General features: G+C 48.2%; 1 protein-coding gene across 1 annotated transcript in view; it reads left to right on the forward strand.

Annotated features, from left to right (window-relative positions):
• The window catches only part of LOC115537439 (calcium/calmodulin-dependent 3',5'-cyclic nucleotide phosphodiesterase 1A-like), a 38,679-nt gene that overhangs the window by 13,719 nt on the left and 8,167 nt on the right, over nt 1-16,793 (forward strand). The window contains 14 exon segments of the mRNA XM_030349372.1: nt 3,378-3,491; nt 6,886-6,994; nt 6,996-7,069; nt 7,977-8,043; nt 9,648-9,683; nt 9,686-9,730; nt 9,732-9,767; nt 10,886-11,026; nt 12,142-12,242; nt 14,031-14,159; nt 14,550-14,651; nt 14,912-15,032; nt 16,098-16,179; nt 16,577-16,697. Coding sequence (XP_030205232.1) covers nt 3,378-3,491; nt 6,886-6,994; nt 6,996-7,069; nt 7,977-8,043; nt 9,648-9,683; nt 9,686-9,730; nt 9,732-9,767; nt 10,886-11,026; nt 12,142-12,242; nt 14,031-14,159; nt 14,550-14,651; nt 14,912-15,032; nt 16,098-16,179; nt 16,577-16,697 — 1,278 coding nt within the window.

Here is a 16,793-nt window from a genome sequence, read left to right on the forward strand (position 1 = left end):
AGTTTGACCCTTGAGCACGGAGGGGATTACAGGACAATCACGTTATTCTTCTGTCTCATATCTTTCTCATTTTCTGTCCTCAAAACATGCATGCATTTGTGTGTTTGTGTGCGTGTGTGTTTGTGTGTGTCTGCGTGTTTGTGTGAGCCTGCACGTTTGTGTTTGTGTGTGTGTGTGTGGGATATCCTTGCTTGACCCATCCACCCCACTTTGAAAATCAGCCGGTTTATCTTTGACACGTAACAATCCTGACACTTGCTGGCTCACACCTTCCCCCCCCAGCCCTCTGGACAGAGTACTGGGGGGCCCTCTCCCCAACCCCCCCCACAAAGTGAATGATGAGATTAGATTAACAGGCCTATTAAACCTAGGCTAGGCTAGGCTAGGCTAGGCTAGGGGGAGGCTGCTACCAGGTGAATGATGAGCTTAGAAGTTTTTTCCTGAACAAGGTATGTATCTGTAGTTTAGCCGCACTGTGTAAACACAGCGTGCTCTAACAGAGGCTATGTTGCCCAAAGGACCTTTATTCAGCTCCTTGGGATGTGGATCTGAGCATGAGAACAAATCTGGTGGAATCCAGTCCTCGCAGTGTTTATGCTGGCGATGCAACATATATGTAACACAGCAGCATAAATACTGACAGAACAAAAGAGGGATTCCTTTGTCTGACCCCTTGTCTTGTCCTCTTAAGAAGACCTCGCCCTTGACTCTGAAACGAGGAGTAAACGGGAGAGGAGGTGACAGAGACAATCAGGAGAGGGTTGACGCTCATCTTTTAGAACAGGGCACAGAGCAATCTAAAAGGAGACTGTGTGTGTGTGTGGTTGTGTGTGTGCGTGTGTGTGCGTTTGTGTAGGTGTGCGCGTGGCGTGCGTGTGCATGTGTGTGTAGGTGTGAATATATGTGTGTGTGCGTTGGCGTGTAGGTGTGTATATATGTGTGTCTTCGTGTGCGTGTGTGTTAAGGTGTGTATATGTGTGTGTGTGTGTGTGTGTGTTTCCCGTTTCCAGGGAGTTGATAAGAAGAACACAGGAAGTGAACAGAGTGGGTTTGAGCACCAGGGGCCCCAGAGTGTTCCCGGAACCTTAACCAGGGGCCGCGCCTCCCCAGGGGGCGGGGCTATATCGGTCCTCCTCTCTCTCCTCCCGCTGTCCTTGTCGGCTGGAGGGAAGGAGACACAAAGGCATGAACACACTTTATCACCCTCAGCTAAAAGCTCTCACCCAAGACCCGGGGGGGGGGGGGGGGGGGTGGGAGACGGTGACCGTTGGCCCCCAGAAGCCCTGCCCTGACCCCATGCAGCGCCGGGGCCGAGGTGTTGGCAGAGCAGCTCTGCAGGTTCTTAATATAATGATAATAATATCACAGGAAAGCTTGAGCCACAGCAAACCGACCATCGTGTTGCTCCTCGCGCATATGTCCCTCTGGCCAAAACGGCTGCTCAGGGAACTAACTTGAATGTAGAGCTGCAGGGCAACCAGGGGCCCCCCACAGCCCTCCCTAGGCCCCCACGGCCCCCCCCCCCCCCCCACGGCCCCCAGGGGCCCGCATCCGATCATTCGGTCGGGACAGGATGGGGCTGTGCAGCAGTGAATGGACTGGTTGAGATGGATAACTTCCATCCTGGCTTCTGTCTCACCTCATATTCATATTCATATTAATTTTCTGTTTCAATGTGTCTTGTAGCCGGTTAGCTCACCAAGTAAGATACGATGCCTGCGTGGGATTGATAATAGACACCCTGCTGTAATCTAGGAGGGAAGCCATACATGCCTGAAGGTCAAACGATGGATGGATTATCCCCATTGTTCTGCTCATTGATCAGTGACAATGTCATCTTCTCATGACACTTATCAGAAAAGGTGTCCCTCCTCCCTGGTGGTTGATTCCACCGTCACCATGACTACTATCTGTCAATCTGCACGGACCAATGGCGTCGGCTGTGTGTAATAAGGTCATGGGGGATTGGCTGGAGCGGTCCGAGGTAATAGGTAGTGACTGGGCTCCACGAGGCTCGGCGTGCCTGTGCCTGTGCCTGGGATGTCTCCCCGCGCTTCCCACTGTTCCCAGAGCCTCCCAGATGACACGGCCATGTGATAATTGTTTTGCCTCGTGGGACTCCTGAGTAATGAGATATGACTTTCAACCCCCCCCCCCCCCCCCCCCCCCCCCCCCCACACACACACTTTAAAAAAAGCAATTAACCTCCCTGTCTTCTTCTCGCAAACCAGCCGATAGAAATGAGACCGGCATTTGCATTTTCATTTGCAGTGGAGTCTGGGATGGATCTTCTTCTAAGGAGTCTGTGAACACGTGAAGCACTACTGTAGAAGCATTCACAGTACCAGGGGCAGGTCCCCCTAATGCGTCTGAGGTAGGGACCCTAGAGGTAGGGGCCCCAGATGTAGGGGCCCAAGAGGTAGGGGCCCCATAGGTGGGGGCCCAGAGGTAGGGACCCCAGAGCTGGTGTGGGCCTGCAGCCTCTCTCTCTTCAGGACCGCTTCACCAGTCTCCTATCGCCACACCCATTGAAACAAAATGCATTGAGTCTGGAAGCTCTATCATTTTTGACCAAAATGCTTCTGGACGCAATTGAATAATCCTTTAACCAATCAGAGGAAGGTAACGGTTGACGCAGCACTGAGCGACAAAAAAATTACATCTTTCTTCTCTACAAAAGTGCTAAGTGTCTATATTCTTCTTTAAGGGAAAATCTAACGTCCGGTTCGTTTAATGCTGCCTCGATAGCTGATCAGCAGACCGCTCTACAGTCCGGTTGGTTTAATGCTGCCTCGATAGATCCGCAGAACGCTCTACAGCTGCTATCTTGTTCCTCTCATCGTATTCATCCTGCCTCATGTTAGATAAACGGTCTCTCTCTCTATATCTCTCTCCCCATTTCTCTCTCCCTCTGTCTCACTCACTCACTCACTCACTCTCTAACTTACTGACTCACTCACTCATTCTCTCACTGACTCACTTTCTCTCTCACTCACTTGCTGACTCAGTCACTCAGTCACTCACTCACTCACTCTCTCGCTGACTCGCATTTCTTTTTCTCTCTCTCTCTCTCTCTCTCTCTCTCTCTCTCTCTCTCTCTCTCTCTCTCTCTCTCTCTCTCTCTCTCTCTCTCTGTCTCTCTCTCTCTCTAATTTCCCCTCTCTTACCCTCTCAACATCAAGATCAAGTGGGATCCAGTGAGATCTATTTTCTTGTATTCTGCTCTGTGCGCCGATGCAGAAAATGGACAGAGAACATTTGATCCGGTCAATAATAACATCAAATCAAACACCCTGGGTCTGAGTTGAAGGCTCCATGTTCCTCGGTGATGCTGAATGAGTTCTGCTGCTGAACCTCTGTCTGCTCTGTGGTCCCAGGTTGAGATGTCTGGTGAAGCAGCTGGAGAGAGGCGAGGCCTCGGTGGTGGACCTGAAGAAGAACCTGGAGTACGCCGCCTCTGTGCTGGAGTCGGTCTACATCGAGGAGACCAGGTGAGAGACACCTCCTGCTGTCCACTCGCCTTCTCGTCTGCTGTCCTGTATCCTCTTCCTGTCCTTTCTCCTCTCTCCTCCTGCTGTCCTCTATCCTCCTCCTGTCCTTTCTCCTCTCTCCTCCTTCTGCCCTCTCTCCTCCTGCTGCCCTCCTCGTCTCCTGCTGTCCTCTATCCTCCTCCTGTCCCTTCTCCTCTCTTCTCCTTCTGTCCTCCCTCCTCCTGCTGCCCTCCCTCCCTCTGCTGTCCTCTATCCTCCTGCTGTCCTGTCTCCTTCTCCTCCTGCTGTCCTGTCTCCTCTCTCCTCCTGCTGTCCTGTCTCCTCTCTCCTCCTGCTGTCATGTCTCCTCTCTACTCCTGCTGTCCTGTCTCCTCTCTCCTCCTGTTCTCCTCCTCGTCTCCTGCTGTCCTGTCTCCTCTCTCCTCCTGCTGTCCTGTCTCCTCTCTCCTCCTGTTCTCCTCCTCGTCTCCTGCTGTCCTGTCTCCTCTCTCCTCCTGCTGTCCTGTCTCCTCTCTCCTCCTGCTGTCCTGTCTCCTCTCTCCTCCTGCTGTCCTGTCTCCTCTCTCCTCCTGCTGTCCTGTCTCCTCTCTCCTCCTGCTGTCCTGTCTCCTCTCTCCTCCTGCTGTCCTGTCTCCTCTCTCCTCCTGCTGTCCTCCTCGTCTCCTGCTGTCCTGTCTCCTCCTGCTGTCCTGTCTCCTCTCTCCTCCTGCTGTCCTGTCTCCTCTCTCCTCCTGCTGTCCTCCTCGTCTCCTGCTGTCCTGTCTCCTCCTGCTGTCCTGTCTCCTCTCTCCTCCTGCTGTCCTTCTCCTCTACGTCTCCTGCTCCGTCCTGTTGTCAAGGCGATCAGTCGAATGGTGACATAGTAAATCATTGAATTCCAGATAGATACTATATCTTCTGTTTATTGTATGATGTAGTTCTAGAAAATACATGTACTTTCATCATCTGTACATCCAAGATGTATTTCACAGCCACGGTGCACAGATACAAAATCCCAGAATCCTGAGCCGGCATTAGACAGAAGAGCTGAGGTATGGGAAGAACCAGGGGGTATTTCGGACAGGGGGGTTGCTGGGAAGGCTGGGGCTCAGATGATGCTTAGGATGGTCGGTGTCGACAACTAGGGAGAACCTGCTCAATCCTGTTGGGCCTAGCAGCTCTCTCTCACTCTCTTCATCGCTCTCTCTCACTCTCTCTCTTCATCTCTCTCTCTCTCTCTCTCTCTCTCACATTCTCTCTCTTCGTCTCTCTGTCTCTCTCTCTCTCTCTCTCTCTCTCTCTCTCTCTCTCTCTCTCTCTCGCTCTCTCTCTCTCTTTCTCTCCGTCTCTCTCTTTCTTGTCTCTCTCTGTTCTCTGTTATGTTATGCTATGTTGTTCTGTGTGTTATGTAATGCCATGTTGTTCTGTGTTATGTTATGCTATGTTGTTCTCTGTTGTGTTATGCTATTCTGTCCTGTGTTATGTTATGCTATGTTGTTCTGTGTTATGTTGGGCTATGTTGTTCTGTGTAATGTTATGCTATGTGTTGTTTTATTTTAAGTGATGTTATGCTATGTGATGTTGCTTTCTATTATTTACTGTGCTGTTATGTTCCCCTGTGTTGTGTGTTACTCCATCTCTCATGTCTACGTCTGACTCTTTCTTCTGTGCCTTCGTCTGTAAAGCTACGCCAGGTAAGTTTGACACTCACAAATTTACACTTTTCTTTCATTTAAAAATCAATAATATCCGTCTGAAGACTTGCCTTCAAGCAAACATCAGGGGTTAGATTATTATTGCTATTGCCTTATTATTTCATTCGAGATTGCTGCGTTAATGATTTAATTCCTAAAAAAACAATACTAACAGAAACATGTTAGTCATGGTCTCTAGTAATGGTGACAACAACATGGTTGACAACATAACAAGTTTCTGAACATGAGGAAAGGTTCAAATATTATCCGATGAAGCTTTCAAGAGAAACCAGATCCTGAAACAACACGTTTGAGATGAAACGTGATGTTTGTTTTCCCTTCTCCAGAGAAAACAAATCAAAAATGTATTTTGCCAAAGACCAGCACAGTCCATGATTCAATAGAAGATAACGAGCTGCAGCTCCCTATTGCTATCTGCTCATACAGATACACACCTCTTCCTGGAAGTGGTTTGGAGGTTGAAGATTTAAATGTGCTGTAGGTACGATGGGAGAGTTGCTAAGAGAGCTCAGAGAAACGCTGTGAAATCTCCACACCATGTCTCCGCTTGCGAGCATTTGATTGACAGGCAAGGTGGATTCCCCGTACCACTCAGGGTTGAGATGATTGATTGAGGGAATTGTCCGAGATGTAAATGGTCTCCAATCAGCCGTGTAGATATCTTCCAACGCATTTCCCCTCACTGAGTTCTCATGACACTCAAATGATAGCTCCTGTATCTTACTTACAGCCCCTTTAAGCTACATCTGAGGTGATGTACAGAGAGGGGGCATCTCTTTCTGTCTGTCTGTGTTCTCCTGTCTCACAATCTTCCTCTCTGTCTGTCTACTTCTGTCCCACAAATTTATCTCACTGTCTGCTTTTTGGACACACTTGGGATTATCTCTCTCTCTCTCTCTCTCTCTCTCTCTCTCTCTCTCTCTCTCTCTCTCTATATATATATATATATATATATATATACATTAGTGCTGTCAAGCGATTAAAATAATTAATGCCATAGTTAACTCACGATTAATCGCGAGCATCGCGATTAATCACAAATGTTTTTTCTATGCTAAATATCCCTTGATTTCTTTGTCCCATTAATTGTTCTCATTTTAATGCTCTTATCAACATGGAGAAGTGCATCGGCTTGCCTTGTGCAAATGTTTTTTATTGATAACAACATTGGCATATACTGATCAAAACAGGACGATGCAAAAAAAATGCCTATAGTGCAATTAAACGATGAACATACAAACATACTGCCTTGAACATAGCAGTCAGGCTACTGCTTCTTCGTTTTGAGCCAAAAAAAAAAATAATTGCGTTAATCGCGCGATAAAAAAATTAACGCCGTTAAAATTGGTTTGCGTTAACGCCGTTAATAACGCGTTTAACTGACAGCACTAATATATGTATATATATTCTTTTTCATCATGTCACTGATGTCCTCTTCGGTTAGGCAGCAATAAGACACCAGATGGCTAGACGATATTGCCTAACCAGCACAATTACAGCAGATTATGTCTGAGATGCGCTCACATCCTGCACTGTATGTTGGCGATTGGGCTGATGAACAAATGTCTGTTTCCGTTACCTTACTGTTTCCCCTTATCTTACTCCATCTCTCTGTCCTTCCACTCCCTTTATTTCCTCTCCATTCCCCTTATCTGTCCTCCATCCAAACATGATCCATTCCCCCCTTCCCCACCCCCCAGGCGCCTGGTGGACACCGAGGATGAGCTGAGTGACATCCAGACGGACTCGGTGCCGTCGGAGGTGCGTGATTGGCTGGCCTCCACCTTCACTCGCCAGATGGGGCTGATGCTTGCGGCGCACCGAGGAGAAGCCGCGCTTCCGCAGCATCGTGCACGCCGTGCAGGCCGGCATCTTCGTGGAGAGGTCTGCTGCTCACACGCACAGGGACTCACCAACCTAGCGCCCAGACCGGGACCCATGGAGACCCTGTAGACTCTGGGAACCCTGGAGACTCTGGGAGACCCTGTAGACTCTGGGAACCCCTGGAGACTCTGGGAGACCCTGTAGACTCTGGGAACCCCTTGAGACTCTGGGAGAGCCTGTAGACTCTGGGAATCCTGGAGACCTCTTTGGGGAACCCCTGTAGACTATTTGGGGAAACCCTGTAGACTCTTAGGCGAAACCCTGCAGACTCTGGGAAACACTGTAGACTCTGGGAAACCCTGTATACTCTGGGAATCCCTGGAGACCCTGGGAACCCCTGGAGACTCTGGGATAGCCTGTGGACTCTGGGAATCCCTGGAGACTCTTTGGGAAACCCTGTAGACCCTCTTTTGGGAACCCCTGTAACTATTGGGAAAACCCTGTAGGCTATTTTGGTACCCTGGAGACTGTGGAAACCCTGTTACTCTTTAGGGAAACCCTGTAGACTGTGGGAACCCCTGGAAACTGTTGGGAAACCTGTAGACTCTTTGGAAATCCCTGTAGACACTCGGAAACCCTGTAGACTCTTTAGGGAACCCTGTAGACTCTTTGGGGAACTCCTGTATACTCTGGGAAACACTGGAAACCCCTTGGAAATCCTGTAGACTCTTTTTTTCTTCTAACGTATCATTATTATTTGCCTTTCATAGAAAAACATAAACATTTGATGGAATCAATCCCTAAACATAGTTTATGAGTTTATGCAATAAGTCTTTATTTTCCAATCACCCTGCTGCTCTGCTTCACCAGATCATGCTGCTCTAGTCTTCTTCCATCCAAAGGTTTTGAACAACATTAACATGATCTGGTGACCATGCTGACGTGCTACATGTGCTCCGTCTCACAGGATGTACCGACGGACCTCCAACCTGGTCGGGCTGAGCTACCCCCCCAACGTCATCACCGTGCTCAAGGTGGAACCTCAACAGCTCAAACTGTGTGTTGTGTGTGTGGTGTGGTGTGTGCGCGCTTGTGTGGGTCTGTGTGTCTGACTGAGTTAAAAAATGAATACACTGACTGATAATCAGAGAGGAGGAAAGCTTCCTATGGAGTGATCCATGTCTGAATGACCGTGAGCGACTGATGACAGAGGAACACAAGAAGGGCCTCAGCCTTCAACCAGACCGGTCAGCAGACAGCACAGAGAGTAAAGGCACTATTCACCTCTCACCTGCTGTTGTTACAAAGAGGCAAAGTCAATATACATTTCCACATTCTAATCATTTATGAAAAAAAAAAGTGAAATGTGTAAATGTGGTCTTTGTTTGGTTGAATCGGTTGGTTATATGAAAGGTTAATTGCATTTGTAATTGATATGTGACTCTGAAAGAGATTGGCTTATCTAAAATGCATTGGCTCAAAGCCTAGGATCAAATCATCACAAACCTCACTCACAGGAAATGAAGTCAAGTGTGTTGAAATTCACCATTTCACAGGAGAAGCCTCGAGAATGACTGACGAGATGAGTGGAGGAGCAGAGGGATCAGAACAGAACGTTTTAGAAATAAGACGAGATAGGTAGAAAATCGGGATGTCAAACAAAAAAGCTGGTTCAAAGTCAGAGATGTCCTGTTCGTTTTGAACTGACAGAAACACAACACCACAATCTGCTGCTTGCGAGATCCAGATTTAAATGACCACCTCACACTAGTCAAGCTACATGGTTAGAATTACTCTTGGCAATAAAAAGGTGCGTTACATTTTGGACATAAATCCCAGATTTTTAAACGCGCGCCTGCTCAGAACTTCATAGAAAGGCAGACTTACCTTTATCTTGTATCATGACATTTGAAACCAATATCTCTGTCAAAAAGTCCCCCCACAATGTGACACACCCCTTCTCCCCATAGACAAACTAAAAGCCTAATGTGGGCTACGACCACATGCACATCCTGAAACCCAGACGGACTCATTATTGAGGAACACTTTAAGGTTGAGCACCGCAGGCATGTATACAGGCTACGTTGTGTCTGTTACGTCGTTTGTTGGCCTTAGATAACGAGGGGCAGATAGGACAACAGGGGCGGTCACATGGTACATTGACTGGGCCGTGTCTGACCTCTGCCCCGTGGCGCCAGGGTGCAGAACAGTGCGTTGGGGACCTCAGCGTCACACATGGAGCCCCCCAGAGCCAGCTGATCCTCTCCCCCCCCGTCCCCCTGCACCGGTCTTCATCCATCACCTCTAGATACATGCAGGCTTAAGTGGTACATTAAAGATATATGGCCCATGAATCACACTGGCAAACTGAATGTGTTACATTTAAATGTGAGGACAGGGCAATTGAATTGAAAGAGTCTGAGGAATCAGACGCTAAATAATGGAGGTTTGGATCCCGGGAGTGCGAACGCTCCAATCTGTCTTCTGCAGACGACTTCAACGGGACCAAAAGAATGGAGAAAAAAAACCCAATTAGAGCCCGGGTAGCATTTCTAAGTGATGAATAACAGGTGTGTGTGTGTGTGTGTGTGTGTGTGTGTGTGTGTGGTGTGTGTGTGTGTGTGTGTGTCTTTATCAGCACGTGGACACGTGGTCCTTCGATGTGTTCGCCCCTGAAACGACGCGAGCGGAGAGCACGCGCTGAAGTTCATCTTCTACGAGCTTGCTCACCAGATACGACCTCATCAACCGCTTCAAGGTACAACCGACGCACGCACGCACGCCGGCCCCGCCCCCCTTCCTCTCTCCCTCACCACAGGACCGGAGTCATCCTGCTGTGTGTGTGTATCTGTCTGTCTGTGTGTGCATGTGTGTGTGTGGTCTGTTTTTGGTGTGTGTGTGTGTGTGTGTGTGTTTGTCTCTGTGTGTCTCTGTTTGTGTGTGTGTCTGTGTGTGTGGTTGTGTTGAGTTAATTTCCTTCCTAAAGGGTTGTGTTATATTTGAGCGTGTGTGTTCGTTGTGTGTCTGCAGGGAAACCCTCATCAGTATTGATAAGGGAAGGCTGTAAACAAATGTGTGCGTCTTCATCCTGGCCCCTCCTCCCTCCTGAGCCTCTTCCTGATTGGTCAGGCAGTGTATCTCTCCCCACCAGACATCTCCACAGGCCCGAGACGTCTAAGATGTCCTTCAAATGTTTGATCGTTTCTCGTCGTTCTGACCGTTTGATCAGAGTCTGGCTGATCTCAATAATGAATGCGTACATCTTAGGAGTGCAGAGGGCTGTCTAGAACGGTAGATGAGTAGGAATGTGCTAAGGTATCGGCATTAAGGGTAAATGTGTTAAGGGGCAGATGTGTTAAGTCTAAATGTGTAAAGGGTAGATGTGTTAAGGGTAAATGTGTTAAGGGTATAATTGTTAAGGGTAGATGTGATAGGGGTAGATGGGTTAAGGGTAAATTCTTTTAGGGGTGGATGTGTCGCACAATACCCTGATTGTAGAACCAGTCCTCTAATGTAAGGGAGTGGTTGATGTGGTTGCTCTGCTGGGTCAGAACCAGACCAAAAGAGAAGGCAGCCAGGCCCAGCTCTCATTCCCTGCTTTCCATTTACTGCGAGTTCCAACGCAATTCATCAAACAGAAAGGTTTGACAGCTACTCCAACTTTGCAATGTATAAGCCGAAGGACAAGACTTCCGGCAGCGAACCCCACGTGGTCCTAGCATCCCCCTGTATTGTTCTTCATGCGTCATACTACGACTCTGCTGAACGAAGTGTGTTTGATTTTGAACCAGTGCACTGAGAAAACTGTTGTCAGATACACACACATGTTGAGTGGATAGGTCCGTCCCGTTGTGATGCGTGGGCTGTGTTCCCCAGATCCCCATCTCGGCCCTGGTGTCCTTTGTGGAGGCCCTGGAGGTGGGCTACAGCAAACACAAGAACCCCTACCACAACCTGATGCACGCCGCTGACGTCACCCAGACCGTCCACTTCCTGCTGCTCAAGACCGGCATGATGGTGAGTGGGACGGGAGGACGGGGAGGACGGGAGGACGGGGGAACGGATGGCAGCGGCGTCTACTGCTGTAGTTCTACTGCTGTAGCTCTGCTGCTGTAGTTCTACTGCTGTAGTTCTACTGCTGTAGTTATATTACTGTAGCTCTACTGCTGTAGCTCTACTGCTGTAGTTCTACTGCTGTAGCTCTACTGCTGTAGTTATATTACTGTAGTTCTACTGCTGTAGCTCTACTGCTGTAGTTATATTACTGTAGCTCTACTGCTGTAGCTCTACTGCTGTAGTTCTACTGCTGTAGTTCTACTGCTGTAGCTCTACTGCTGTAGTTATATTACTGTAGTTCTACTGCTGTAGCTCTACTGCTGTAGTTATATTACTGTAGTTCTACTGCTGTAGCTCTGGTGCTGTAGTTCTATTTCTGTGGACTGCAGCACTGTTGTTGGACTTATATACATGTCTATATAAATACATCTATATGCAGAGAGAAGCAGAATATGATGTCAGAGAACAGGACGGTCTCACGCGGGACAGAACTTTGTTTTGCTTTTCTCCGTCCACTAAGAAGAGAATAGAGCAGGACTCCTGGTGTTTACAGGAGAGACTTATCCTCCCCTTTTAGTGTGAGCCATTTCCGCTCAGCTTACTATTTAGACATTGAGGAGACACTTTTATCCATGGAGACTTACAGGAAACACCATCATCTTATTCATGGATAGGCCTGGACATAGGGATTCCATTAAGTACTTTGTGTGTGTGTGTCTGTGACTGTGAGTGTGTGTGTATCCGCGGTGTCCCTGTGTGTAACTGTGTGTATGTGTATCTGTGTGTGTGATTCTGTGTGTGTGGTTTGGTTTAGTTTTGTGGCTTTTAGTTTTGTTTTTCTAAATGTAATCTGATGTGAAAAATGAAAACTAACCCTATTTAGTATTTTAACCATCCAATATATTCTCTTTCTCTCTCTCTCTCTCTCTCTCTCTCTCTCTCTCTCTCTCTCTCTCTCTCTCTCTCTCTCTCTCTCTCTCCCTCTCTCTCTCTCTCTCCTCTCTCTCTCTCTCTCTCTCTCTCTCTCTCTCTCTCTCTCTCTCTCTCTCTCTCTCTCTCTCTCTCTCTCTCTCTAGCACTGGCTCACAGAGTTGGAGATCCTAGCCATGATCTTTGCGGCGGCGGTACATGACTTTGAGCACACAGGCACCACCAATAACTTCCACATTCAGACCAGGTAGGAAACCTGTCCTCAGCAGGCACACAAAGAAACAAACCCAACAATAAAAACGAATCGTGTCATCTTGATTAAACCTCCCCAGGGAACAGAGATTGGTATTCCAAGGTGAGGAAGTGTTCCAAGAAAAGGTGATCTCAGCGTGTTCCGTTAGGAAACATTTAGCTTAGCCAAGCTTAGCCTAGTTTATCACATGACCGACGCCCAGTGGCTAGTGCCTTCTCGCTACCAGCCATAGATAGAAGCAGTGGAAGGCTCACTTCTGCTATGACCATGTAATTATTTGAATAAAAAACAACCTGTATTGTTACCAAAGGTGTCAAAATTATTCACATTCATTACTCAGGTAGAATTTTAAATACTAGGGTTTAAAAAGACTTTAACTCAAGCTTTTTACTTAGGTAAAAGTGTAAAAGTACTGGTTTCAAAACGACTTATAGTAAAAAATTGAGAAATAAGCTTTTGTCCTTAAAAATGCCATTAAGGACCAAAACTTAGGCCAGAGTGCACTACCCCAACTCCCCAAAAACAATCATTTTTCTAATGGCCATAATGTATAAAAGCCATAATGACTATAATGTTAAAATAAAATGTTAATGCTGAATAATGTTAAATGCCCCTGTTTCAGCTGCATTAATGGCCAATTGTAAATGAAAGCATTTTGGTACAATGAAAAGGGGATACATGTTTTAGCAGGGTGAAAGTACAGTCTGACCAATTATGTGTCCCCTCCTATAACTTAAGCTAGGAAAGAAGAAACATGTATATTCTTCATTCAGCGTGCATTATACAGAAGGGATACATATTTTGTCTATTTCTCGTATTTATTTGTGCAGGGTAAGGAAAGGTTCGATAATTGCGATAGGCCTACATAATTAGGCCTACCATGATCACTGTATTATTGTTATTTATTACGAAAGTTTGCAACAACATCCTCAGTTTTGCAACTGAAATGCGGATTAGCCTGCAGGAATAAAATACGATCAGCTGGTTTTCAATAGACAGCTGTCAGTTCGGTCACGGTGCAACAATGGATGATTAAAAATCGTAAACGCGTACGATCAACAAAAACATTTATTTTGACAGCTATGCCATAAATGACTACTTTACAACCACTAATAACCAACATTTAGAAAACATAGCCTTGGGTGAATTCAAAGCATATTGTGTAGTTCCGCCTGCACTGATGCATGCGCGATCCCACGGACGGGGATACAATTCTTATCACGGGTAACTACATTGGCACGACACCGCAATGAAAACAAGCCAAAATGAAAGTACAGATAATGGCGTAAAAATGTTAGGAGTAGAAGTAAAAAGTCATCTGAAATATAATTACTCCAGTAAAGTATAGATACACAACATTTCTACATAAGTAGGCCACAAAGTATTCGTACTTCGTTACTTGACACCTCTGATTGTTACCTGTATCTGGCTTAGCGCCTGGAACAGGCTCAGCACCTGGAACAGGCTCAGCACCTGGAACAGGTTCAGCCCCTGGAACAGGCTCAGCACCTGGAACAGGTTCAGCACCTGGTACAGGCTCAGCACCTGGAACAGGTTCAGCCCCTGGAACAGGCTCAGCACCTGGAACAGGTTCAGCCCCTGGAACAGGCTCAGCCCCTGTAAACAGCCTCAGCACCTGGACCAGGTTCAGCCCCTGGAACAGGCTCAGCCCCTGTAAACAGGCTCAGCACCTGGAACAGGCTCAGCCCCTGGAACAGGCTCAGCCCATGGAACAGACTCAGCCCCCTCTCCGGCTGACTGAGGCGGTTCTTGTGCCCGCAGGTCGGACACGGCCATCCTTTACAACGACCGGGCGGTGCTGGAGAACCACCATGTGAGCGCGGCATACCGCCTGCTGCAGGAGGACGAGGAGATGAACATCCTGTCCAACCTGTCCAAGGACGACTGGAGGTACGCCGCAACACGTTCACAGCCCCCAAACCTGGGACCCAAACCCCCCCCCACCCCCGGAGAAGGCTGACCCATCGAATGTATGATGGGAAGGTGGTCCCTATCATGCTAATGTGCAGTATCTCCCTCCCTCTCTCTCTCCCTCTCCTCACCTCTTACTCTCTGTCTCCCTCTCTTACTATCTCTCCCAAACTCTCTCCTCAAACCACCTCTCTCTCTCTCCCCCCCCCTCTCCCCCCTCTCCCCCCCCTCTCTCCCCTCCCTCCTTCTCCCCCTCTCCCCCCCCTGCATCCCCATCTCCCTCTCTCTCCCCCTCTCCCCTCCCTCCCTCTCTCTCTCTCTCTCTCTCCCTCCCTCTCTCCCTCCTTCTCCTCCTCTCTCCCTTTCCAGAGAGCTGCGAGCCCTGGTAGTAGAGATGGTTTTGGCCACAGACATGTCCTGTCACTTCCAGCAGATCAAAGCCATGAAGAACTTCCTGCAGCAACCTGAGGCGTGAGTGGTTGCTACATCTTTTCTGCAAGCATTTTTTTTTACTTACGATTATTGAGTTCAACCCTAATTTCGTATGTGTGTGTGTGTGTGTGTGTGTGTGTGTGTGTGCGTATGTGTGTGTGATTCTGTGTATGTGTGTGCGCTTATGTGTGTGATTTTGTGTGTGTGTTCTTGTGATTCTGTGTGTGGTGTGTGTGTGTGTGTGTGTGTGTGTGTGTGTGTGTGTGTGTGTGTGTGTGCGTGTGCGTGTGTGTGTGTAGGATTGACAAGCCCAAGGCCCTATCCCTGCTCCTCCACACTGCAGACATCAGCCACCCGGCCAAGCAGTGGGACCTCCACCACCGCTGGACCACCTCGCTGCTGGAAGAGTTCTTCAGACAGGTGCCCCCTCTTCTTATTCTTTGATTCATTTTGTCGTGCACAAGATAACACAGACGCACACATGTGACACGCAAACAGGGGAGGGAACAACAGAGACTGAACTAGAACCGCTCTGAACGGTTACCTCTACGCTGCTACACAGTGTCTGAGGTCGCCGCTCTGGATCAGAGGGGTTCTGAGGTCAGCGCTCTGGATCAGAGGGGTTCTGAGGTCAGCGCTCTGGATCAGAGCAGTTCTGTTCTCAGACGCTCTAAGCAGCTTGATTCACTTCTCTGGATCACAACATGATTTGTGTCTTCCTTCCTGTCGGCCACGTGAACACACGTCGACCCGATGTTCAAACGCCGACGGTCAGATTCTCCCGTTCAGACGGGGAACCCCTGACAGCGTGGTGACCTCGTCCGTTTCCATGACACCAGCGACTCCTTCCTCTGCTCAGTGAAATTGAATTAGGAGGAGAGTGTTAAGAGGAGGGGGGGGGGGGTCTTCCTACAAATAGAGATGTGGTGGCTGTGATTTATGGACGGCGAGCTAATCAGTTTTCAGTTTCCAATCAGGGTGTATTTTTTCCACGTGGTCGGAGCCCTACTAATCATAGTAATAGAAACGTCAGAGACTATAAATGACTTGTCTTAAGCTGCTCAACACGTCACGATCCCAGCGCCTTGCCCTGCTTGTTCCTGGGCTAAGGGAGGTGTAGATGATCAGAAGAACCACACCTCTATTGCTTCACCTCGAAGACCATCTGTCATCTCACAGCTCATGTTTAACTCAAGGGTCTTTGAAAGATCACATCGTCAACGCTGGTAGTCCCTGCAGTCCCCGAGAGACTGAAGTCTGAAGGTCCTCTCCGAGAAATGGATCACAAACAATTATACAAATGTAATGCATCACTCTCGACCTGAAGTTGTGTGCGCCCTGCAGCTGGGGTCGGTCTGTGCCTGGACTGTGTGATCTTAACTTTTGTTTGACACAGGACAATCGTGTTGTCTTTTGTTAGTTAAATGTCTCAACATCTGGAACCCCTGCCTGCTGTGTTTCATCACGTCATCATCTCTTCTCCAGGGCGACAAAGAAGCACATCTGGGCCTGCCCTTCTCTCCCCTCTGTGACCGCAACTCCACCATGGTGGCCCAGTCCCAGATAGGTAGGTGGAGGAACAGCACCACCCAACTCTAAATATCAAGTCTATCATCATCCTCATCATCATCCTCATCATCATCATCATCATCATCATCATCATCATCATCATCATCATCATCATCACAATCATAATCATCATCATCATCATAAACATCATCATCATCAAGTCTATCATCATTATAATAATTTGTTTCTGATGGATAGTGAGTCAAGACACGCTAAACATTCTGAATTATACATTTCGATTGTAATTATATTCATTAATGAGGTGCAATCATAAACCGACGTGACGAGAGGGACAGGAGTAAACAGGACCCAGGGGGTCCCCATGTGGTACCAGGGGTCTCCATGAGGTACCAGGGGGTCTCCATGAGGTACCAGCGGCTGCTGTGTCTCCCCAGGGTTCATCGACTTCATCGTGGAGCCCACCTTCACTGTGCTCACCGACATGACGGAGAAGATCGTGAAGCCGCTGATCGAGGAGGCGGCCATCTCCGGCCCGGAGGACTTACGACGGCCCAGGTCACCACCGGGACTCTTGACCTTTTGACCTCTGCACACACACACACACACACACACACACACACACACACACACCACACACACACTCACTCACGG

This window comes from Gadus morhua, chromosome 23, assembly GCF_902167405.1.
Source record: "Gadus morhua chromosome 23, gadMor3.0, whole genome shotgun sequence".
NCBI lineage: Eukaryota > Metazoa > Chordata > Actinopteri > Gadiformes > Gadidae > Gadus > Gadus morhua.